The 25935-nt window shown below is 43.5% G+C and overlaps 2 protein-coding genes across 4 annotated transcripts in view; one reads left to right on the top strand and one right to left on the bottom strand.

The window, feature by feature from the left end:
- The window catches only part of LOC148183281 (protein FAM219A-like), a 285636-nt gene that overhangs the window by 226546 nt on the left and 33155 nt on the right, over window positions 1-25935 (top strand). The window lies entirely within an intron of this gene.
- On the bottom strand, window positions 7522-11649 carry LOC148183282 (uncharacterized). Its single transcript, XM_088061360.1, is given in 3 exon segments — window positions 7522-8100; window positions 8102-9112; window positions 10603-11649. Coding segments are annotated over 3 exon segments (2637 nt in total).

Genomic DNA, 25935 nt, shown 5'->3' with positions numbered 1-25935 from the left:
AGCCAGGGTCAACCCACCACAGGATGGGAAAAGATTAAATAATTTATGATAGTTTGGGACTAATCCCTGAGCCCAGTTCTTATTTCTCTGCCAAAGCAGGGCACAATCGGGAGGAGGAAGATGGCAGCATCCTGTCCTCTGTACAGGTGTACTTTATGAGAAACAGATCACAATACTCAGTGGACTGTCATTCAGAGCACATGGCATAGGATATAAAGCCAGAGATGAAGCCATGAGCTTTCTCTGAGTCCTCTTCCAAAAGAAAGAAGAAAGGAGTTCTTGCTCCTCCCCTGGGGTGGGCCAGCCACCTGAATCTATGTGAGAGAAGTGTGGATATCAAAATGAGAGGCTAGGCCTTTTGAAACTGTACTTGTGAGGTCACCAGCTGCACTGGATAAACCCTGCCTACCTCAGTCCACACCATCTGGAGAGATTTCAGAAGAAAGGAGTCTTTGAGGTACACCAGGTATAAGTACTGGGCTGTAATGCTGAAATGTCCCCAGGGGCCACCATTCCCTGGTGATCTGGCAGCAGCCAGATAAAAACTTTCTAACGCAGTTTTGAGTATTAGAAAGCAGGCATTCTTTATTACAGCATGATGATCACTTGGAGGATCCTTCCTCTAATCGAGTGCCCCCAGTTTTTTATCATACGCACTGATTACATATGCATTAGCTATCTCCACTTACTTGATGTATATGTATAATTTTATTTTACATAGTCCCATCCCTTTTCAGAAGTCCTTATATGGTTCTTTGGGATCTGTCTTCAGTGTCCTGTGTCCTTTTCGGGTGGCTGTTCCTCAACCCCCACTTTTGAGTAAGAGCAATATTGTTTTGCATAACTTCTACATTGTCAGCCTTGTAGAGATGAGCTGGCATTCTGTTTGTGTTTTGCATTACTTCTGTTTGCCTAAGTTACATCTTTTATTGATTTCTACAAGGCTGTGCTGTTCTGATCTACTGTCCTTATCAGAGTAAAATGCTGTTCTGTTCTATTGTTATTATCAGCCCCACACACCACCCAAACAGCTTTTACAGGTACTTCTGCAGCAGGAGAGAAAAGTGTTTGGGCATGCCACACACAAAGGCTCACATAGAGATCCCCAAACCTGCTCCAAGAGATGTATTAAATTAAGGGCCAATATCCCTCTAAAAAAGAATTCTTGCCAACTTAATTAAGAAAAGCTTAATCAGCAGATTGGTTAATAATAAACTTATTAAATAGCTAATGGAATTCTAAGACTATTTGTCAAATTTCCAGACAACGGCAATCTCCCTAAGGGAGCAATCAAGTCAGTAATCCTGTTAAGGGAGCAGGTTTGTGGTACAAGATGACTCTGGTTGAGCTGTTCCTGACTCAAGTACCCAGGACTGGGGCTGATAAACCGAATACCAGGAAAAGGCACTTCAGACTGTCCATATTCTGTTCTCCCATAGACGTTTGGAGTAAACAGGAAACTCATCTAGTGAAACAATGCCTAAATTTCTCTTCTATTGTGCAGACTATTTGGAGGGTGTCATGTTAGTAACACTTTTTTTCCCTTTCCTGGGAAACAAAAAAATAGGTATCATACTGCAGAGCAGTGATTTCTCAAAGCATGATGGAGCAAGGAGTATCCATTCATTCAGCATGTTAACCAGACTGGTTGCCTTTTTTTATCTGCTTTCATTTTATTAGATGGAAAATACAGAATTTTATTTGAAATACCTAGGGTTCTAGATACCTATGCAGCAGATAATAAAGCAGAATGGATCAAATAGATAACATTTTCACAGAATCACAGAATGCATAAAGTTGGAAAGGACCACAGTGGATTGTTGTCCCAGTTTTAGCTAGGGTAGAGTTAATTTCTTCTCAGTAGCTTTTACAGTGCTGTGTTTTTTATTTGGAATGAGAATGGTGTTGAAAACACACTGATGTTTTGTTTTTTTGCTAAAGACATTTTTTTACCTTGTCTCATGCTCTCCCAGGGAGGAGGTACACAACACCCCCCCCCCCCCCAAAAAAAACCCAAAAAAACAAATCTGGTAGGGAGCATAGTCAGGATGGGTGATCCAAACTGACCAAAAGGATATTCCACACCATAGAACTTCATGCCCAGTATATAAACTGGGGATAGTTACCCAGAAAAGGGGGCTGATCTGGGTTCAGGAAGGGAGGTCTGGCATCAGTCAGCAGGTGGTAAGCAAGTGTATTGTGCATCACTTGGGTTTTTTTTCTTTTTATTATCATCATTATTACTATTTACCATTATTATTGTATTTTACTTGATTTTCAATTATTAAACTATTCTTATCTAAACATACCAGTTTTACTTCAGTTCTCCTCCCGATTCCACCAGGGTGGGGGGGAAGAGGGGGAGGTTGAGCGAGTAGCTGTGTGGTGTTTCATCTCCAGCTGTGCTTAAAACCGCGACAGACATCTAGTCCAACCTCCCTGCTCAAACAGGGTTGTCCTAGAGCACATGGCACAGTATTGCATCCAGGCAGTCTTTTACTATCTCCAGTGAGGGAGACTCCAGAACCTCTCTGAGCAATCTGTTCCTGTGCTTGGTCACCCCCACAGTAAAGAAGTTCTTCCTCATGTTCAGGTGGAACTTCCTGTGCATCAAGTTCTGCGTCTTGTCCTATTTCTTGGCACCACCGAGCAAAGCCTGGCTCCATTCTCTGACACCTCCCTGCAGATACTGACAGAAATTGATGAGGTCTATGACGTCCCCTCTCAGTCATCTCTTCTTGAGGCTGAACAGGCTCAACTCCCTCAGCTTTTCCTCATAAGAGAGATGCTACAGTCCCTTAATCATCTTTGTCACCCTCTGCTGGACCTGGTCCAGGAGCTCCATGTCTCTCTTGTACTGTGGAGACCAGATCTGGACACAGCGTTCCAGATGTGCCTCACCAGGGCTGAGTAGAGGGGCAGAATCACTCCCCTCAACCTGCTGGCAATGATCTTTCTAAAGCACCCCAGGATTCCATTGGCCTTCTTGGTCACAAGGGCAGTGCTGGCTCATGGACAGTTTGTTGCCCACCAGGACCCCCAGGTCCTTCTCCACAAAGCTGCTTTCCAGGAGGTCATCCCCAACCTGTACTGGTGCCCAGGGTTGTTCTTCCCCAGGTGCAGAAGCCTGTACTTGCCTTTGTTGAATTTCAGAAGGCTCCTCTCTGCCCATATCTCCCACCGGTTGAAGTCCCTCTGAATGGCAGCACAGCACTCTAGAGTATTGGCCACTCCTCCCAGCTTTGCATTGTCAGCAAACTTACTGAGTAGTCTGTTACAATCTACTTAATTATGGAGGAGCAAAGAAATCTCTCTGTGAATTGTGGAAAAAACTTCAGGTTCAAATATCCCCCAAAGAAAGATTAAAACTCAAATGAGGTTATATGTTGGTACTGAGTTACCAAAATATGGATATGATCTAGTATCAATATCCAACTGAGATGGACAAAGAGTCTTTAACCGTTTTGGGGTTACAGAGTGGTATGTTTATTAGGAGCACTGGGCCAGTGCTGGGCCAGTGCTGGGTTTCCCCGTAATACACATGGCCCCAAATACAGGTGAATACAGTATTTTTATTTACAGAAATATTGAATACAAATGCATATTCATAACCCAGTTGCCACCCACTCTCCGCTTCCTATGCTATTTAGGAAAAAAGCAATTAAGCATGCAGTTTGTTCCTTGAAATGGGTTGGTGGTCCTATTATGGGGAGGGGTCACAAATGGGAGGAAGAGATATGGCTCTTCCTCATTCTGACCTTTCTACCTTTTCAATACAAAATGGCAAATGGACCCTTGGCTGGGCTCCTAGTTTCATGTCTTCAATGGATTTCTGATTTGCAATTGTCTTATGTTCTTGAAGTTCCTTACCAGATTCTTTGTTTCTCGTTATATACCCAGCTGATCAAGCATAAAGTTGACAGACAATTAGTTATTAGCCAATGATTAACCTCTAATTTTAGCAAAGCCTCTCTATCTACCTTTAATTTTAGCAAGGTCCATCTATTTTTTTCAATTAGATTTAGCAAGGCTTATTTTTAATTAAAGCCTCAGCATTTCTAAAATCTTAAATTCTTCAAAGTTTATGTCTCAGTACCAAAAATATTTTTCGCTTTATTAATGGTAAAAGAGGAAAAGTGAAAGAAAGGGGAAAAGTAGAGAAAAGTTGGAAATATCTAAGATTATTTTATTTAACAGTAAATGAGACAGAAAGAAAGAGAAAGGAAGAAAGAAATTGCAGAAGAGGTGGGGAGGGGGGGACAGAAAAAGTGACAGAGACAGATTAAGAAGAAAATATCACCACTCCATGGATCCCAACAGTGTCCTGTTGATCCTCTCTATCTGGTCTTGGTGGTAAGGGTTCCCCCAAAAAACATAGAGTTCAATGGATTAATATATATTTGGGTCAGGTGGGAATGCCCAGGTACCTCCCCTGAGGAGGGGGGCAAGTTTGACACTCTCTTGCAACACACTGCATCAGTTGCATCATGTGCAGTCATCTGGTGCAAGGCCTTCGGAATGAGTCTGGGAAACACTTTGGGGGGGCTTTGTTGGACTATGGCACCCCCTCAGCTGTCTCTCATATGAATGTCCCATGGATGTGGCCTTCCGGGGGGGGGGGGCGGTATTTACAGCTGAGCCAGTTTGTGTAATGTAGGATGGGTGTTCACTGCCTCTGACAAGATGCTATGCCACAAACCCAAAACTCTCCTCCTCCTCCTTTTGCTGGGGGGGAATCTGTGCAAACCTGGCCTCAGTAGATAAGCCTGTGGGCGATGGCTTCCTTGTGGATGCATTCTTCCCCGACAGCCTTATCTGCTTCTTTCCAGACCTGAGATGATTGAACAACAGTCACCATTATCTCAAGTTTCCTTAGGCGACTTAACTCAGTCCAAGTTTCCATTCAGGAGGCATATTCAGGGTGGGATGGGTGTCAGTGGTACAGCTTCATTATACAGTTTTGCTATAATGGGAAAAAGTCCTTCATAAAAATGTGTCTTGGTTTGAAAGACAGGTGTCTATTAAGGAAGGCAGGACCCTCCCTTGTAACGGAAAATGTAACCCCCTTCCCTCCAAATTACTATAATTTTGAAATTAAGGAGCTTTCAGGCAAAGGCATGAGCATAGGAATAACAGTTCTTTACTAATATGTATAACAAGGCAAACAAACAACAACTATGGCAGTTACAGCAAACAGAACCAGAAACCCAGTAACAGCCTTCTCTGTTCAGGCACTTTCCCCTTTGGTGCAGTTCTGGTCACAGCCAGCAGGGATGCTGGTGACTCCTGGTTGGCAGGGCAGGTGTGATGATTCGCCCGTGGCTGCAGGGGGCGCTATGGTGCAAGCTCAGGGAGCACATGGTAATGGCGGCTTGACTGAGACAGGAAAGGGATGGAAGGGAGGCTTTACTTCACAAACCCCCTGGGGCAGTCAATCCCATTGCCCCAGCATGACTCTCAGAAGCAGCAAGGTGGAATGGCAGGAATGAACAAAAATCCCGAGGTGGTAGACGAGATGTATCAGAAGCTCCATGGCTGTAGGTGGAATGGCGGGATGTCTCGGCAGGCAGGGGATGTGGGGCTGCAGTGCAAGGAAAGCTTGGAGCAGTACTGAAGAAGTAGCGAGGGCTCTGACCAGGGCAGAGAAAGGTGAGCTCAGGATCCCGGGTACCCGAGCAGATGGTGAAAAGTCCCTCTTACAGTGAGGTAGGGTGTTAATAAGGTCCCAGTTCAGTGTGTGAAAAACAATGTTCACTGTTCTGGTAAATTTTAAAAGGTTTAATAAAAAAAGACAATAACAGACAAAGACAATAAAGCAAAGGGTTAAAACGGCCGGGTGCTTGGCACTCTGCCAAGAGCACACCTGGTGTTTTGGAAACACCCTTTGTATACCATTTCTATTGCATCAACTTGATGCATATTCATAGACTTTATGCATATTCAAACTTTTCTATTAACTAGTTTACATTTTTCAGGGACTTTTTAGCATGGCCATTCCTTGAGTCCACCGTTTTAGAGCATGCATGTTTCTTTGCATGTGGTTTTAATCCTCTTCTTATCACCTTTTAATTTGGGCTTTGGCTCCTTCTTTCCACAGGCAGTGAGTGTTGATAACAGCCAGGTCCCCATCATCTGTTCACTGGATGTTATCCTAACTGTGCAGGCAGTTCAAGCATACTATATCGACTATTACCTTAATTTTGCTAATTGCAGGAAAAAAACTATATTCACACAGCAAAGCCATTTTAACATTATACATATAGCATTCATCTTAATACTTGCCAAAAGCCAATATTATAATATGTATTTATAACAATTCCCCCTCTTTTGTCTTATAAATCATTTGGCTGTCCCCCTGAAAACTAAGACTTTTGATCTTGTTTACATATGTCCTGGTTTACGGCAAATTTGGGAGAAAACCTCCAGTGGGGCTCCCCCGGTGTCACGATCCGCGAGGTGGGATTCGTGATGTGGTTCTTTTAGTTGGTCTTAGAGTACAAAAGATTATCAACAAACCAAGGACTTAAACAGCAAAACACACTTTATTGAGTGCTCATCAGCACTAATATGCGATAGAGAGAAAAGAGGAGAAAGCAAAGCATAAGGAAAAGAGAGTAAGGGGATTATAGCTACCAACGTCAAAGTCCACTCTGCCGTCCAATGACGCAGAGTCTTCTGTCCGTTGGGGAGATCTCAAAGGAAGGTAAGTTTAGGGTATAATTTTATAGTCTTTTGCAAAGCGAGGGGCGCAGGGCCAAAAACAGAGGAGATTGATGATCATTGTGATGAATTCCATTGCGCGGGGAGCAGGTGTAGGGTACAGAGCGATCCATGTCTTGCAAGTCTTTGCTCACCAGCAGGAATGAGGGCAAGGTGTTGTGGAAAACCCATTGTACAGGGTACCACGCACAAGCCTCTGCTCACCAACAGGAATGAGAGCCATGAGTCGTGGAAAACCCGTTGCGCAGGTTACCAAGCCTCTGCTCACCAGCAGGAACGAGAGCAGTGTACCATGCAACCACCTGCAAACAATCACTTAGCAAACATCCATCTCAGCTAGGCCCAAACCCCCAAACCAAGTCCCTTGTGATATTCAGGGTCTCAGTCTCTGTCCTTCAAACGGTTGTGAGACAGATGAGGGAATCTTCGGACCGTCTCTTACACCACCCCGTGGCTCACAATCGTCGAGGTCTTTCTGCACGATGTTGTAGTGCTGCTGCAAAGTTCTTCATTGAAGTCTTCAGGACACGTTACAGTTGGCAGTATATCCTGGAAAAAACAGAGACAGGTAGTAGGGAAAAGATAAGGGACAGAAAAAGGAAAAAGAAAAAACAAAACAATAAGAAAATCAATATATTGATTTCAAAGAAAAACTATTCCATATATATTATTTTAACTAAGGCTCACATATTGGTTTCTTATCTTAAAACAAACAATAAATTATATTCTAAAACACAACATGATAAAATGATTAACCTCATAGTCACAATGGCAAATTATTTATTGTAGTGCCTGCATAATTCATCGAGTATCGATAACCTTAGGGGTATCAACAACATGTAAAGTACCAATCATATTGTGTGCATCCATTATGGAAGTTAATTGTGTCAACCACTTCATCATTCTCCAATTCAGGATGTACAAGATTGCTGATAGAACAAAACCAAGTAAGACTAAAACCAAGAGGACGATGATGGGATGACACAATTTGTTCAAAACACCTGTAGCAGTTGGTGACCACCCAAAAAGAGTGTCCCACCACTCGTGTTCAGCATCTTTCCTTATTCTTTCCAAAACACGATGTATTCCTTTCACATTGTGGTGAACTGTAACTAAGGTCTTTTGTCTATCCTTTTTGATCTTTTCCAAAATTTCGATTAAATCCTGGTGAAGCAACAATTGCCTCACCAGAGTAAAGTTCATTCCAATTGGAGCAGGCACTAAATGATGAATCAAAGTATAATTATACTGCAAAAGATAATATGAAGTAACTGGAGCTAAATAAGAAAAGTCACAACCTACAATCTCAGTAAAATTGCATACACAAAAATTTGAATGATTCTTAGTATCCACTACTATGTTTTCTACAAGCATACTATCAACAAGCAGTTCTTAAGCATACACATCCATTGCCTACATACACAAGCACTGTTTCAGAAGTGTCATTAGGATGGATTTCAAAATGACAGATATTCTGTTCTGTGTCTAAACAAATGTCTTGAGCTTTGATTTCATTGCTTTCACAGATAAACCCTTGTTGTTTCCGGACAATACAATTTTCTAAACTAACAGTTTGCCATTTCCCACCAATCTGACGGGCCCATTCCCTATGCTCTAAAGGATAGAGAACAGCTCCGTCATGATTCAGCCCCAGTGCAATGATAGGAAAGATTGAATGTACTGAAGCATTACGTATTGTCAACACAAAAGCTGTGGCTATGTTTGTGGTGGGATCGTAGGTAAAATTCACCAAATTCCACCAAGATTGAAATTCCTTTTCAAAATCATTGGCATTGTCCCAGACTATTTTCCGAATTTCAGTGGGAAAGGTGCCTTCTTCACCCTCTCTGATAATTGATGCAGCAACTGACTGCATCCACAGCTGGGCTTGAATACAGCTAAGAGCCAAGGAAACATTGTTTTGGGTAGCACTGAGTGCATCAATTATTAATTTGTGATCATCTACATTTACCCTTTCCCAATTTGGTAATATGTTTGATAGCAACCACTGTTGGGTTCCCAAGGCAATTAAAGATGACCTCAGTGGTTGTTGTATTTTGGTCAAATCTTTAGTTGCAACAGCCAATTTATTCATCAATACTTCTGAATCAATACTATTCAAAATTCCTAGTCCTGATCCCACAACACCGGTTATATCTCTTGTCATCCGTTTGTGAAAAGAATTTCGCTTTCGCAACCAGGTTGTCCACCCCTCAAAGGAAGTTTGTAAAAAAGGTGAACAAGCTGGCTGAATCTCTGAGACATTGTTTTGCATTAGTAATTTGACTTGTTTGATAGACCATGCTGGATTAAATAGCATTTGTTGTTGGCCAGTTTTCCTGATTATATAGGGTCCAATTTCAGAAATTTTTGGAGTCAATCTAATTGGTGGCTGTGTGGTAGGTATTACAACCTGAACATTAAGCTCTCCCCAATATTTGGTATTGTTTTTACCACACACAACTTTGGAGGACAATTGTACAGCTCTTAAATTCAGCCAACAATCTTGATTCCGAGTTTCACAAGATATAACCTGGCCATGAGATCCGGTGACTTGACTGTGTACAGGCTCAGTGTGGGATCTGGTACTTGGTCTGCAGTGTGTTGAAACATCATCACCTTGGGCTAACATAAAAGAAGGGAAAACATTAGCTTTGTCATTTAGCACAAAAAGGGGTGTTCACACCATGGTATGTGATTATTACACTAAATATAGGCTTTGCTACAGCATTTATTTTAAATCTATAAGTTCACGGTTTATCTGATCTTCATGTCCCTCGGTGTTCTTCTGTAGAAAATAAACAAAACAGAGTCTGCCACATAGGGGCAGGAGATTAAAATGATGGAATTATCCAGTGGGTGTTTATCCGATGCTCTTTCCCCAAGGCATCGGAGGCTACCCATGCATATTCTCCTGTAGTTCTTTTAAAAGTTTCAGTTTGGACTAACCAAGATATAATCCCCACTCTTACCAGCAGAAAGCGTAGAATTTCTTGCCACTTTTCCTTTTGCCATACTGGAATTCTGTTTACTTCCCAGTCCTTTTGTTGCCAAAAAGGAAGCCACTCAGTATATCCCTTGAACATAGCATAGGAGTTAGTATAGATACAGACAGGAGAGGTATTCTGTGCCTCATGTTGGAAAACACTCCAAACAGCTATCAGCTCTGCAGCCTGAGTGCTGCTTTCTTCCTCAGTAACCATTTGTTCAGCAGAGGAAAGGTGGAGGGCTACTGCCGTGAACCTCCACACCTCTCCCTCTCGTTTGACAGAGGTATCAGTGAACCAAGAGTTTGCTGATTGTTTTTGCTCACTGTCCAGAACCTGTGAGTGGTGTTGCTTTGGCCCACTGCCCAGAATCAGTTGAGGGCGAGGTGGAGCGCTTGGTACAATGGGGCTGGAATCCTGCCACTGAGAGACCAATTTACTTAATTTTTCAAGTGGCAGGTTAACCATTAAACCCTTCGGTACCCCTTTCTTCACCCCCAAGTTCCACCAATACTGTAGGCTAGAAATCAGCCTACCCTTTTCTGTTTTTATGTTAAGAGGGGTTTCTTTAATTATCAAGTCAGGTTTGTCATGGCTGCTACTTAAGCTCTCAGTTTTTTGTATCACCTGATTTTTTACAGCTCCTTCTGTTATTGAGAAGATGTTAGAGTAATGTTCAATCTGGGCATACCAGTTTCTCACTGAGGCCCTCTGGGCCACCCCGTCAGGGTGGAGAGTCCCAGTAGTGACTGTCTTAGTAATTTCAAAAGGGCCTTTTAATGCAATTGGTTGTTGTTGTGCAATTTTTTTCTACTTCTACGAGAGCTGGATTAACTACAAAGAATCCCTTTTCCCAGGTAGTGTACCTCTTTTCAGCATATTTATTTTTTATTACTTCTTTTTCATCTCCTCCCACAAGGATATCATCTATGGTTTTTTGGAGGAGAATTGCTGTAGGTTTCAGTGATTCTGGAAGACCACAAATTAAAGGGGTCATAATTTCAGCTTTCACAGGTAACAACATTGGTGATTCAGAACCAACAATTAATTTTCTTTCATGAATCAGTTGTAGACAAGCTGCCTTATGAATGTTTTCTAGAATTTGATCTGGGGAGCCGGTTAGAGCTACAGGATCTCCCCTTTCCAGGGGGTTAAGTCCCCCTGCCCAATATGCAGCTCGCTGTGTTAGGGACCATGGGTTGCGGTTATCTCCTGTTGTTAAGAAAACACCATGTCCCCAATAACCACTTGCTTCTTGTTCAGATAATCAAATTTGATCTCCCCCTGTGAGAGACACTCGAAATACGTATTCTGTCTCTGACTCGTGAGGGAGACACCCGTACTCCTTTTTCAACTTAGCCAATTCAGTAGCAGTGTATGGGATTTCTTTAGTGGTTATATGTGGATCAAGATCTTCATCATTGATATAATTATATTCTATTTTAATCAAAGGTCTTATTTGGGAGCAGCAGTTTTCACCACAATTTTTTACCAAATGTAATTCTGCTTGAGGATATATGTGATTTATCTGAGGAGTTTCTTTTTCCAGCGACTCCTTAAAGGAATCAGCAGACTGTGAATTTTTGGCACACTCCTCACTCAGAGCAGTTCGTAAGAAATGAATTTCATTTTGCAAACTTTCAGCTAAATTTTGTAGGGATTGTATAATTACATTCTCTTCCTGCCTTTGTGTCATGCGAGCCTCTACAGCTGACGTAAGGCAAGCTCCCAATACAGAACAAATTATGGTTTTATTACGGCCAAATTTGAACTTTGACTCATGTTGCAGGGAGCAAATTCTATCAGTTACATTTTCCAGGTTGAACCAATTATTTTGAGCCCATTCTTCCCCAGCTGGGGAGGGCTTAGCATTGTGTTTTGCTAACAAAGCAATGTATGCAGCTTTATCTTTTATACTAGAGTTTTCAGAGTGTTCACTCATCTTTGTGTGTGAAGGGCCCAGTACCACTACAGGGAGGTAAGACTTAAGTTCCGCACAGACGCAGCCTTTGCCACGTCACCCTTCACGTCCCTGTATGGATGAAGAGACCAAATCTGCTTGGGAGGCACCCCTTTATGTTAAAATTCAGGTTGTCTCTCCGCTACACCAAGCAGTCAGCATATAAAAAACCAGTAAGTCCCACCTTTTGTACTCAAAGATCCCTTGTAAAATTCTGAAGACAGAGCCCTCAAATGAGTGTAGGGGTGCTTTTACCTGGGCGTGTGCAGTTTGCAAGAAATTCGAGTCCCCTCCCTTGCTTTCTAGACACTGCTCACCAGCGTGGCAGGCTAGGTGCGGCTGAAGCGAAATGTCCTTCCACTGATACAGACTGCACAACAACCTGCAAACCCTTCTGTCTCTCAGAATCCTGTCCATGACGCCAAATTATGCCACGATCCGCGAGGTGGGATTCGTGATGTGGTTCTTTTAGTCGGTCTTAGAGTACAAAATATTATCAGCAAACCAAGGACTTAAACAGCAAAACACACTTTATTGAGTGCTCATCAGCACTAATATGCGATAGAGAGAAAAGAGGAGAAAGCAAAGCATAAGGAAAAGAGAGTAAGGGGATTATAGCTACCAACGTCAAAGTCCACTCTGCCGTCCAACGACGCAGAGTCTTCTGTCCGTTGGGGAGATCTCAAAGGAAGGTAAGTTTAGGGTATAATTTTATAGTCTTTTGCAAAGCGAGGGGCGCAGGGCCAAAAACAGAGGAGATTGATGATCATTGTGATGAATTCCATTGCGCGGGGAGCAGGTGTAGGGTACAGAGCGATCCATGTCTTGCAAGTCTTTGCTCACCAGCAGGAACGAGGGCAAGGTGTTGTGGAAAACCCATTGCACAGGGTACCACGCACAAGCCTCTGCTCACCAGCAGGAACGAGAGCAGTGTACCATGCAACCACCTGCAAACAATCACTTAGCAAACATCCATCTCAGCTAGGCCCAAACCCCCAAACCAAGTCCCTTGTGATATTCAGGGTCTCAGTCTCTGTCCTTCAAACGGTTGTGAGACAGATGAGGGAATCTTCGGACCGTCTCTTACACCCGGGAAGCAAACCCACGTGGCCCTTTTCTCCCACCCCCCAACCGGTTCGGGAAGAGATTTCTCTGAGAGAAGTGGAAAAAACCTGTTTATTTCACAGGCACAGCACTACCCAGCACAAAAATGAATGATATCAAATTACAAAACCTCTCGCCGTTCAGAAAAGATGACAAACTTCAGAGGGTCTCTTTCCTGTGGGTGTTTGCTCTGTTATCAGTCCCTCTGGCGCTGGAAAATGCCGCTGCCCAGGCTGGGTTCCTGGTAGTCCATGGGTGCAAGCTCCCGGTGCTCCCTCGAGTCCCCAGTTCAGAGCAGGTTCGATTTGTTTCAGAAAAAGGGAAAGAAAACAGTCCAGGAAGACCTCTCTGCTCCGACTAGTTGGAAAGCCAAGGCGATCTGTCTCTTGTTGTCTGTCTGTGCTGTAGTCAAAACTCCTGATGCGGGGGGAGCAAGTACAGTCTCTGATAACAGACTCGGTGCTTCTTTTCCACTCACTTTTACTCTTAGATGGAATTTTAAGAATACAAAACCTGTGTCTGGGTTAGGTGGACGAATGGGGATACAATTTAACATCATAATCAACCCAGGACATTATAATTTCTAAGAACTTTCCTAGGACAGTGACTGTAAACATAGATATGTATACATTCTTTCTGATACACGTCTTTTGATGGACGTCTCGCACAACCAGTGTGATTGGAAAGGTGGTAACCTAACTATCTAATCCTTGGTCATTGCTGAGAATCTGTAAATACTAAAGTTTTAAGAATAAACAGTTTTTTTCCCTGTCATACAGAAGCCGTGTCTGTGTGAATCATTGCATGTCCTACAGCGACATTTGGCTTGAGCAATAATTCTTGTTTTCTGACCTCTATAATTTGCTCATCTTTTTCACAAATCAATTTAACTTCTTTAAAAGGGTCTTCTGTACTATTTTGTTTCTTTAATGCCATGATATTTTGTGCCATTCCAGATGTAGCCAATTTTAGTCTATAGGCATTGTTACCACTTGCATGCCTTGGACTATGCTGGTGATTAGACTAATTAAAAAGGGGATCAAGCAAGGAAGAAATATTAAACCAGCTGTAGCACATAAGAGGAAGAAACCTAGCTTCTTCCACCATCCTATTCCCAATACGTTATCCCACCAGCTAGTGGTCAGCACTGATTCCCATTTTTGGACCGGTACATGGGCTATTTTTTCTGATATTCTTGGCAATATTGAGGACGGCATCACCGTTGTCATCAGTTTTTAAAAGGCAATCTGATGTATTAAACTTTCCACAAACACCCCCTTCTTCAGCCAATAAATAGTCTAAGGCAAACCTATTCTGATATACTGCAGTTCTGGTTTGCTGTTGCTGACTGACTATTAATTCCATGGCCCCAGCTGTTTTATTAGTTATGATTTCTACAACAGCTTGGAGTCTTATGATGTGATTTAGCATGTAAATTTGGGTTTGATACCCCCAACTCCCATCTTGTGCCCAGGTAGCTGGACCATATGTGTTGTGGTTTTAAAGCAGTAACTAAAAAAATTACTTATTTCTTGCTGTGAGATATGGATTAGAACAAGAGCAAAACAGGCTTAAAACTTAAAAGGAATAAAGAAAGTTTATTAACAAAACTACTAGAATAAAAACACCAGAATAAACTTCCAGAATACTCTTTTATCCCCCACTACTTGACCATTGTTTTGTACACGTGACAACATAGAGACAAAAACTTTAGAACTTTGGTGGTTAAAACAGTCTTAATTTCTGCTATAGTCTTTTCATCAGTCTTTGTAGAGAACCGGAAGTCTTCTTCTGCTAATCTATGGAGTTTCTCACAAGGAAACTATTTTTGTTATAGTTTTCTATTTCTCTGATGCCGGCTGCCCGGAAATCTGTCATCAGTTCACTCCTCCCATTTCACATCACTCTGAGGTGTGTATGGGCCATGAGTCCAAGGATGTCATTTTAAGGATGAGTTATTTAAAGGCAAAAGTCCTCTTCATCTGTCTCTGTGAGCTTCTCTGGAAAACAGTTTTCTCATTGCCCCCAAAGCTTCAAATCTTCGCTCAACTCTGTTCCAGCAACTCACTGTATCACAATTACTCTCTCTTTTGCTCAAAATTCACACTTTGAACACTCCGTTCCTCCCAATATACTGTCATGAATTAAAGGAGTCTTTTTAAACTACTATTGTCCATCTCCATAGCTTTAACAGAAAGATATTTTCAGCTTATAAAGCATCTCCTTATTCTCTCCCCATCTAAAACTTAACTCTTTTCTTACTGTTTTTGGTGGTTTTATGATGTCTTCTTTCTTTCTCTGTCTCTCTGGGAAAAAAGGAGTAATCTGTACGTTTTATCTAGGTAGTAAAAGAATTAAAGCCTTAGAAAAGCTGCAAGAGTTCATGGTGTCAGGTTTCAGTCTAGCAGCAGAGACTGAAAACTAAACCAGGCTGGCCGGCTCTGCTTTCTTCTCCCCCACCCCCCGCGGCCTTGTCCGGCCTGGAGGGGGGGGGGAGGAGGAGGCCAAGACAGAACCTGTTACCTTGTCAGTAGCCGGAAGCACAAAGAGGACAAGAGTGCTCTGACTTTACATCTTAAGGGGGTGTTCACAGGTTGAATTCACTTTTTAATGGTCAAAACTGCTGTCAATTCTTAGAAATGACTGATAATTGGTCAGGAGGAAAGACTCCCATCAGCCACCAGCACCTTCAACTTCCTTAGCTCCCAAAACCACCTTAAAGGTAAAGCTACCCCATGACAATGTTTCCAATATGCATTCAGGGGGCCATTCCTCATCTCCCCATTTTTTAAATCCTCCAATCAATTCCCTTTTATTTCTTTTTAGGTCCTCATAAACTGGTACTCCTAATTGATCTCCATCTGGTCCTGGTAAAAGGAAAAATCCTGGCTGAATGATTCCCTGAGTACAACTCCCTTTCCACTGGGAGAGAAGTCATGGGTATGCCCTTTTCCCACTGTCGTGGTTTTAAACCAATAACTAAGAAAATTACTTATTTCTTGCTGTGAGATATGGATTAGAACAAGAGCAAAACAGGCATAAAACTTAAAAGGGAAAAAAAAGAAAGTTTATTGACAAACTACAATAAGAACACCAGAATAAACTTCCAGAAAAACCTTTTCATCCCCTGTCTACCCACTATTCCCTTGTTCACATGACAAAAGAGACAAAACCTTTGGAACTTTGATGGTTAAAACAGTCCCAATTCTTGCTACAGTCTTTTCACCAGTCTTTATAGAGAAACAGAAGTTTCTTCCTGTTAATTTATGGAGTTTCTCACAAGAAAAACTATTTTTGTTATAGTTTTCCATTGCTCTAATGTTAGCTGCCCAGAGCTGCTGTTATTAGAGCCCACTCCTCCCATTTTCACATCACTCTTAAGTGTGTATGGGCCATGAGTCTAGGGATGGGATTTTTAAGGATAAGTTATTCAAAGGCAAAAAGTCTTCTTCATCTGTTTCCGTGAGCTTCACCAGAAAACAGTTTTCTCATTGCCTCTCAAGGCTTCAAATCTTCCAGCACTTCACTGTGCCATAATTACTCTACTTTTTACTCAAAATTTACACTTTGAACACTCTATTCCTCCCTATATACTGTCATGAATTAAAGGAGTGTTTTCAAGACCTTATTGTCCATTTCCATAGTTTTAACAGAAAGATATTTCAGCTTAATTAAAGCATCTTCTTAATTCTCTACCTTTTCTTTTCTTTCCTGTCACTGGTAGTTTATAAAGTCTCTTTTCATGTTGATCACTCTCTTTTCTCTGTCTGGATAAAAAGATTAATCCGCAAGTCTCATCTGGGAAATGAAAGAGTTAAAATCTTGCCCAGGCTGTTGTAGGTAGTTCTGTGGCCTCGGCCGGTGCAGGAGCTGGAGCCGTCTGCGATGGAAAGCTCCTCATGGCTGCCCTGGAGAGTGCAGTCGCCGCGCCCAGCCCGCTGAAGGCCCAGAGCCCTTCTCCTTCTTCACTCAGCAGTCTCCAGTGAATCCAGCCACAGCAAAAAACCTGCAGCCGAGCCAGAGATCGGCTCGGCCCGGCCCGGCCGGAGCCCAGAGAAAACCCCCTCCACAGGGCCCGCATCCCCCGGCCGGGAGACGCTGGGCCCAGCCCAGTCCCCGCCCGGCCGCATGGCCTGGGCAGGGAACGGGAGGCCTGAAGCTCTGCCACCCTTCCCAGCCAGGAAACAAAGAGAACCAACAGAGCTCTGGTTTTACACTTTAAGGTAGGGTTCACAAGTTGATCCCACTTTTCAATGGCCTAAACTGCTGTCAATTCTCAGCAATGACCGATAATTGGTCAGGAGAAAAGACGCCAGGCAGATCCCAGCAACTTAAACTTTCTTAAAGGTAAAGTAACTCCATGACATCCACATATCCAAAATGAGCCATCTGGTGCTTTCCAATTGTCATTTTTCTGTTGATTTATATTTTCCCAAAATTTGGATATTTCTGGGATTCCAAAATAAGGATTATCTCCTGTATCATTACATTGGAAGAGTCTGGTTTCATTATCATACATACAATTCTTTTATTTTGTCTTTCTCTGAGTCAAATACAGAGTTGGTTCCTCGGGGATCCACCACGTAGAAGTTCCATTACTAATTTTATACCTTTTACAGGGAGTATTTCCTACTTCGTTAAGAAAATTTTCCCAGTGCACCAGAGACATTCTTCCCCTATCACTGTTGAACTTAGAATCCACCCTTCTGGTCGGTTCCCCCCTCTTATATTTGTCCGGTTCCACTTAAGGAGTTCTACCGGGCCTAAGCTACTGCTTTTCCATAGCCATTCCTCTGTCATCAAAGCTTCTCCACAGACCCAACAGTTGGTTATGTTAATTTCCTTACTTACCCTTTCCCCTAATTCCAGAAACAGATTCTTTCCCAATCTTGAGATATCTATTTCCCCTTTTAACTGCTCTTTAAGTTTCGTATACAGGTCCTGACATGAGGTTAATACAGGGCTAGATTGCTGTGCTGGCTTTGTCTTTTTACTTACCACTTGTTCCTTTACCAAATCTTGGGCTTTTCCCCTAATGGCAAATGTGAAACAAATCCATTTCTCTCCTTTTGGATATTCACTTCCCAATCTGTTACCACTTGTTCCTAGGTTTTCTGTAATCCAGTATTTTTTCCCATTTTGCATACAAGTACCTAATTTGGGTGGGTCATAACAGTGAGTGTTGACATGGGTGTGAGTAATAAGAAAGGAACTCTGGTGTCTTTCCATGTAAAGCTTTCGATAGCATTTGTAACATGGCCTTGCCAGTGTCTCAAAAAGGAAAAGACGAAGGATGAGTGACAGAAGAAGGAATAACAGAGTTCCAGTATAGCTTACGCCCCCACCTCCCCTGCCTATGGGGTAGCTGCCCATAGCAGGTGTATAGGATCTTCTTGGTGGCAAATACAGAGGTCAACCTGATCTTGCCCTCTATTTCTTTGTCACTTCCTTTCTGCTAATTTCCAGGCAAAATCATCTTTGACACTCTTTAAATGTAGTTTCCCACTGTTCCTCAGGTATCTCCCATTCAACAGGCACTATTAATTACAGTCCACAAAGCAAAGTTACTATTTAAATTGTTTTTAATAGATTTGGCATACGACACTTCATGCAATGAGAGCCTTAATTTTGTGAACTACAATACTAATTTTTCCACAATTTAAACATTTCTTTTTGTTAGTGTTCAGGAACACACATAATCATGGAATGATTATATGAAGGTGCTTTATTGAAGAGCTCCGGGTGTCAGGGGTACACATACCCAAATCTGACCCATCTTGGTTTTGAACTGAACATGTTTTACACTCTATCATTATACAACTTACATATTAATTATTAAACTTTGTTCTATTGTATGCATTGTTTTTACCCAAGCATGAATTTCTCGTGATCCCCCCAGCCCCCTAACATAGTTTCTCATGATTCTTTAAACAATAATTATATCTAATCACATCTAACATTTGTATCATTTATCATATACTGACTACACAGGTGCAGTTTGACATGATCTTTAGCAAGTACAAGGCCTAACATTTCCCAGGGCCTACTTTTCCCAGGGCTTTCCAAGCCTAACTTTCTTTCTAAGTCCCCGAATTTTCTAAGATTTTAAGACCTTTTACTATCATTTTAGCCCAGTTAGTATGTCCAGTATTGGCATGATTCAGACAGGGTATACGGCTTGGCACTGATGGAAGTTGTAATTCTCCTTCCTCCTTGCATAAGTCACAGGTTAATGCCAGAATATGAGCATCTCCTGACCAAAACGGTCCTGATCCTTCTGTTTAATGTGGAAGTATCTTTTCCTGAGGGGGGGTATCAGAGGTATCAGAATTTGTCCAGGCATCACTTGAAACCACTGATATAAGCTTGGCCTTATTCCTCAATTAGGTGTGATTCTTTGTACATTCCATGGATCATTTGGATCATCCCAGTTCTTTACCACCCAGTCCTGCTTAAGAGTTAATTTGGTATCACCTGGTTCAGATGTTATATAGTCCAATCCTTAGGTTTCTTCACTGGTCCTTTGATTTTACTGGGGTGGATCCACCCTCTTTCTTTGGTTTGGATTGCTGTCTCCAGTGATCAGTAGTACCTGAAAAGGACTTCTTAATAGCACAGGGACAGTGAAAACATTACATCAGGATTTTCCATCAGCATTCTCCAAAACTTTTGGGTTTAGCAAAAAAATGCTTAACCGTAAATGTAGAGGGAAATTTTTCTTTTTGTGAGCCATAATTAATTAAACAAGAAAGGCCAGGTTAGTCCTGACATGAGATGAACCACATCTATTACCTTTTTACCCTCTGGGTAATATCTGTTTAGCTTCACAGACCTTCTAACAGTTTCTTAGAACAACAAAATCCCTTCCTCTTAACAATGAAAAAAAAAAGGAAAAAAAGAAAGAGAGGAAAGAGAAAAAGAAATTTTGCTTTAAGAGATCAAAATTAAACAACTTGGCGAAGTTTGGAGAACTAGCAAGAGATTAAGGCTACCTTTGCCTTGGTTTTATCACCCACTATTTTTATTCACAGCACCTCTTTCAGGCTGTCCCTCGCTCCTCCCCCGCTGCTTCAGTGGCTCTGACCAGGGCAGGCTCTATTTTAGCAGCTTGCTCTGCGGGCGGGGGGGACTGCCACTTGCGTGGGAACTATGGGGGTGAAGCCCTTGCCCCTCCTCCCTCTTCTGCTCTGTCCCCGCACACACAGGACTGGCATGCTCAGTGCACCCTGCCCCCACCACAGCCGAGGTGGCAGCACCCGGAGACCACAGCACTTAGCTTCAGTGCACCGGTCAGGGGGCTCTGCCACTGGGCCAGCCTGGTCCTCAGTGGCAAATCATGTGAACCGCGCCCAGTGCCCCCACCGGGCTGGCGAAAGCACCCAGCAACCCCGCGCCTCTCAAGAACTTGGCACAGCCAAGGCAGTTCCCGACCCTAGCAGCGCCCCATGCAAACTGCGCCCTGCGCCACCTCCACCAGGTGGGTGAAAACTGGAAGCCACCATGCCAGGCCCCGCCGGCTGCCACCCACACAGACCAGCCCCTGCTGCAGCCCCCAAGATCCCGCTGCTTCCATAAAAGCAGTCAAACAACCCCCAAACCTGGCAACCCCCAACCCAGCGTCCCCAGGTGTTCCCAATATCTTCCTTCCCTGGCACAACCTCCATTCATAAATGTATTTGCAAGTCCCTTCCCAACAAGTTGATGTCTGCTCTAGGAACTAATACGACATCTCCTGTTCCTATTCTGGTTTCTCCTCCAATTTCTACAGCTCCAATGACAGGAATCTCAAACTCTTCTCCCCCTGCTACTTCTACTGTATTACCACTTACACCACATCCTTCTGGAATCTCTACCACATAAGTTCTTTCTGCTTCAGAATCAACTACAAATTCTAATACTTCTTCTTGGGGGCCTACCCCCAAAGTTATCAAAGTCTTCTGATGGCACTCACCCCCCCAAGAAAAAGAGCTTACTTCCTCCCCACTCTCCCTGGATGCATCCCCTGGAATCCTTTCAAGCTCCTCTCCAAACTTCACTGCTCTTCCCAAAATCCCAGACTTTAAGCAGAGACACAGCCCAGTGCTGCAGAAGCCCACAGCACAACCACACAGGGAATTCTCCTGGGACGCGGGAAAACAAGAGCTGCAGCCACAGAGTGCCCCCAGATTGGAGCTGACGTCATATGCCAGCACCGCTCCACATCCCACTCCCACATCTGGCCAAGAAAGAGTTCTTTGAGATAGTCCCACATTAGTCCCTATTCCCAGAATTGCAGATGCAAATGTGTCCGAGGCTCTACAAGACCCCGACATGGAAAATTTGGGTCCTGTTGCGATCTTCCTCCCAATGGGACCCCTCTGTCCCACCCCCCGTGGTGAGAGCCCTGCTCGTGTCAGTGCACAGGTGGCAGAGGGTGTCCTGGAGTGGATACAACACGGACTCAAAGTATCTAGACACAGGAGGCTCAAACTTGCTGGAATAATCCCGGGTTTATTGTCTGTCGTCCATCCGGGGCAAAAGAGAGACCGAAATGCCGTGGATCTTATCTCTTATACCAGGGGGCGGGGGTGATTAGGGGATACAGGGAGGTCACAGCCAATGGGAAGGGGGAAGGGACAGAAGGTTTTCAGGTAGGAACTAACATTACACAAACCAGAGGTGAGTTTTACCCTTGGGAGATACCAAGATTTTTAGATGCACTACAACACCTCACCCTTTTCTGTTATAAAAATGAGAAAGAAAAACCCTAGCTCATTTTGTCCTTTACCGTGAGCTTGCCCACCATTCACAATTGGTGGGCCGATTAGGTTCGTTTCTGTCAGCTAGTTTCACGTGGTTAGCTTCTGAGGTAGTAAAAATACACAACTAAGGGCCTTTAAAATCAAACAACGGACAATTCCAAATGATAACACAATTAAAAACAAAATAACAAAAACAACAAGATTGTTTTGATTATTGAAGTCCACCATCTTGTGAGTCCCCAGCCTTTAAACAGCTCACTAAACCAGTCCTCTGATACTTGTTTCACTTTTCCAATCAAGTTTTTCATCTCTCGGAGGGCTCCGTGGACGTTGAGAGCTTCCGAGGTCAAGTTCAAACAGCAAAGTCTTTCAAACTCCTGGCATTCGTGTCCATGCAGAAGCAAAAGAAAATCGATAGCCGCCCTGTTCTGGAGGGTAGCTTGTCAGCCTGCAGGGGAATTCCTACCACACAGGTAGACATAGGGTCTTTTGCTGCTGCAGTGGACAGGCAGATGCTCTCTTGTTGGAGTGTTTGTGCCAGGGTCACCCAGATGTTCTGTTGTGGCTGAGGGATGATCCAGACTGCTGTTAGGCTGCTCAGTGCGAGCAGGATGACAGCAGGGTTAAGGCTCATCATGGATTTGAGTGAGAGATAGGTTATTTCTACAAAAAGAAAACAGACATTTTTTAAAACATATTCACAGCCAAAGTATGCAGGTCAGAGGCTAGAAAGGTTTCTTCTTGCTCTCTCCAGCAGTGTCTTCTCTTGGAAGCAACAGCCACTTGCTTCTCTTCTCTTCTTGCTGGAGCTGGATCCTTTGGAACAAAAGGTTTTACCCATTTCTGAGGAATCCATCAGAGGCCTGTGGGGGTGGATACACACGCGTAACCACGCTCCCAGGTGACAAGTTCTTAGGGGCCTTTGGTTTGCCAAGTTTCAGGGTCCCTGATTAAAACTGGTGGATGCTGTGACAATTTAAACTGATCACCACTGTTAAAATGCCGAGTCACAGGAGGATTCATGTTTTCAAATGAGCAGTTTAGGAAGTTAATGGTAAACAGAGCTTTACAGAGTTTCTGTTGTGGAGACATCCACACTGCCTCGCTACCCTTCCTGGCTAGGACTTGTTTGAGCGTCTGGTGTGTATGCTCAATTACAGCTTGACCTGTGGGGGAGTGGGGGATGCCAGTTTTATGTTCCATTCCCCACTGCTGGACAAATTCCAGGAACTCCTTGGATTGATAAGCTGGGCCATTATCTGTTTTAATTTCTTTAGGGATTCCCAATACGGAAAAGGCCTGTACTAAGTGTTGTTTGGCATGTACAGATTTTTCTCCTGCATGAGCAGAGGCATACACTGCTCCTGAGTATGTATCAATGCTCACGTGTACATACTTAAGGCGACCAAAACTGGGGATGTGAGTGATATCTGTTTGCCACACCTCACAGCTTCTAAGGCCTCGGGGATTAACTCCGATGCCTAATGATGGCACTGCCTGGAGCTGACAATTGGGACACGTGGCCACAATGGCTTTAGCCTGATCCCGTGTCAGCTGGAACTGACGAATCAGTCCTGGCACATTTTGATGGTATTGCTGGTGACTTAACTTTGCCTGTTGAAACACATCTGGGAGACGCACTTTTTCAGCTGGGGCAGCAAGGGAATCAGCCTCTCGGTTTCCTTCAGCGATTTCACCTGGCAACGGGGTATGCGACCTTACATGCATCACATAGAAAGGTTGTTCTCGATTTGAAACCAAATAAATCAGTTTTGAAAGCAATCTAAAGAGATGTTCATTCTCAATGTCCTTGAGAACTGCCTGTTCCGCTCTGGACACCACTCCTGCTACATAGGCTGAGTCAGTAACCAAATTAATCGGTTCTGAAAACTTCTCAAAGGCTCTCATGACTGCAGCCAGTTCAGCTATCTGGGGTGATCCGTCTACAAACTCAACATCAGCTTCCCAAAGCTGATTCTGTAGATTTCTCCAAGTCATCACCAACTTGTGGGATGTCCCAGATACATCAGTGAACACTGTGAGAGCTTTGAGTGGCGTTCGGTTCCTTTTCTCACAAGGAATGAGATGGAATTCCTCATGAAACAATTTGTGCAATGGTGCAGGGACCGAAATTTGCCCACTATAGCTGTCCAGAGCCAACTGGAGGTTAGCATTGCTCTGCAGCAGATGCTCAAACATCTCTTTGGTCAGTCTCTCAGGGGAGTGTTTGCCTTCTCCAGAGAGCCTGACAGGGAGGTGAATACACATAAAGTCACACCCTGCAAGTTCCCGCAGCCTTACCCTGGCCTTTTCAATCAGCTGAGCCATCATCTCTTGTGGCTTGGTGTTAGTTTTGGGTCTTTGATGGGATAGGAAAACCCATTCCATTATTAAGAGTGGATCTCTCTGCCCCTCGGCCCATTGGAATATTAACCCATGTAGGTGTGGCAATTTCCCCAGGACAATAAATTTGAAAGGCAGCTCAGGTTTGAAGCGGTGTGCCTGTCTTTCTGTCAAGGCCTTTTGTGCCTTTTCAATTACAGCTTTTGCTTCTGGAGTCAGCTCCCTGGGAGACAGTAACTCTCCCCTCTCAATAAATTGAGTAGGGGGCTCAGGTCTTCATTAGTGAGACCTAGCCATGGTCTGAACCAGTTTAGTGACCTGCACAGGGAATGGAGATCTGCTAGAGTTTTAGGATTACCAATAATTTCCAATTTTTGTGGAACAACAGTCCGTGCAGTAATTTCCAGGCCCAGGTATGTCCAAGGTGGCATCCTTTGAACTTTGTCTTCCTGCAATTGGAATCCAGCAGAGGTTAAAAGTTTAACCACTAGGTCAAGGGTGTCTTTCAGCATGTTGTTATTGGGACAGCATACTAAAATATCGTCCATATAATGCAAAATAATGGCATCTCTTTTTTCAGCACGCACTGAGGACAGCAAAGGTCCCACATACCACTGGCAGATGAAGGGGCTTGCTTTCATCCCCTGAGGTAGAACTGTACAGTGGTACCATTTCATTGGAGCTTCCCTATTAATTGTGGGAATGGAAAAGGCAAACCTTGGTGCATCAGCTGGGTGCAGGGGAATTTGGAAAAAAAGCAGTCTTTAATATCGAGTACTGCTAGTAGCGAATTTTGTGGTAACATAGTCAGGGATGGCACACCTGGTTGAAGAGACCCCATGTCCTCTATTTTTTTGTTTATTTCTCTCAAATCCTGAAGGAGGAGCCACTAATCCTTCCCTGGCTTTTTTATTACAAACACCGGGGAATTCCAAGGGCTGGTTGTTTCTACTATGTGTCCCTTGGCCAATTCTTCTTCTACCAGTATTTCTAGCGCCCCGAGTTTCTGTTTGCTGAGAGGCCACTGATTCACCCAAATTGGATTATTATCTAGCCAAGATAACTTTTGGACCGGACGCTCTACAGTGGCCTCCATCAAAAATCCTGAGGTGTCTCAGGAATTGTTAATTTCACTCCCCACTGGGACATGGTGTCCCGTCCCCACAGGGAGCACTTGTAATCAATCACAAAAGGTCAGACACTAGCTATCCTATCGTCCGGACCTTCAGTCTGGACAATATCTTTAGCAACTTTAGCCAGTTTCATCCCTCCAACACCCTGTATTTTGCCTGCCACGGGTTGCAGTTCCCAATGTGAAGGCCACACCTTTTCAGGTATGATAGTCACATCTGCCCCAGTATCAATTAACCCTTCTACATGGAGATGTTCTGATTTGTGTGTTAAGTTACATCCCATAATGGGTTTGTCTTCACCCACTACTTCTGCCCAGTAGACTCCTGGTGCTTTATCATCTACTGGGACTTCTGTTGGAACAGGGATCACCTGGGCTATTACCTGCCCTTTGTCTACATAGAAGGGTGGTTGAGGGCACCTTGCCAATAGACTGTGGTGTGTTAGGTCTCTAATTGTCATCGGAGCCACCTCAATCTCTATTGGTGTGTGTGTTGTGTCTCCAATAACAAAGTACCTACTATCCAGTCCAGCCAGGTCTTGTGAATTATCCTGCAAGTCTACTCCAATGACAGTCCAACGATCAGATCTGAAACAAAAAGCTTTAGAAGTTACAAGTCTGAATCTCTTTTGGTGTTGCCAGACCTTATTAGGCAAACATTTTTCACAATTATATTTTTGCAGTTTTTCACCCCCCCTCCTCCCTTTTTATTAAAGGACAGAGATTGGTCCCCGCTTCATTTATGTCTGCACGCAGGGCGGGCAAGCACTGTGACCCATGTTTTTTGGCAAGCTGGTATCAGTGTGTTTCCGTTGTTTCAAAGGACAGTTTTTAGCAAAATGTCCCGGTTTTCTGCAGTGAAAACAAATTCACTGTTGCTGGTCAGACGTCATCTGTTCACTCCTTATTTCAGATGAAACCGCAGCAACAGGTCTTTGGTTGGTCCAA

This window comes from Pseudopodoces humilis, chromosome 12 (assembly GCF_049639895.1).
Source record: "Pseudopodoces humilis isolate 2021_Gansu_Grassland_sample_001 chromosome 12, ASM4963989v1, whole genome shotgun sequence".
In the NCBI taxonomy this organism is placed as follows: domain Eukaryota; kingdom Metazoa; phylum Chordata; class Aves; order Passeriformes; family Paridae; genus Pseudopodoces; species Pseudopodoces humilis.
This window is presented reverse-complemented; position numbering and strand designations above follow the sequence as displayed.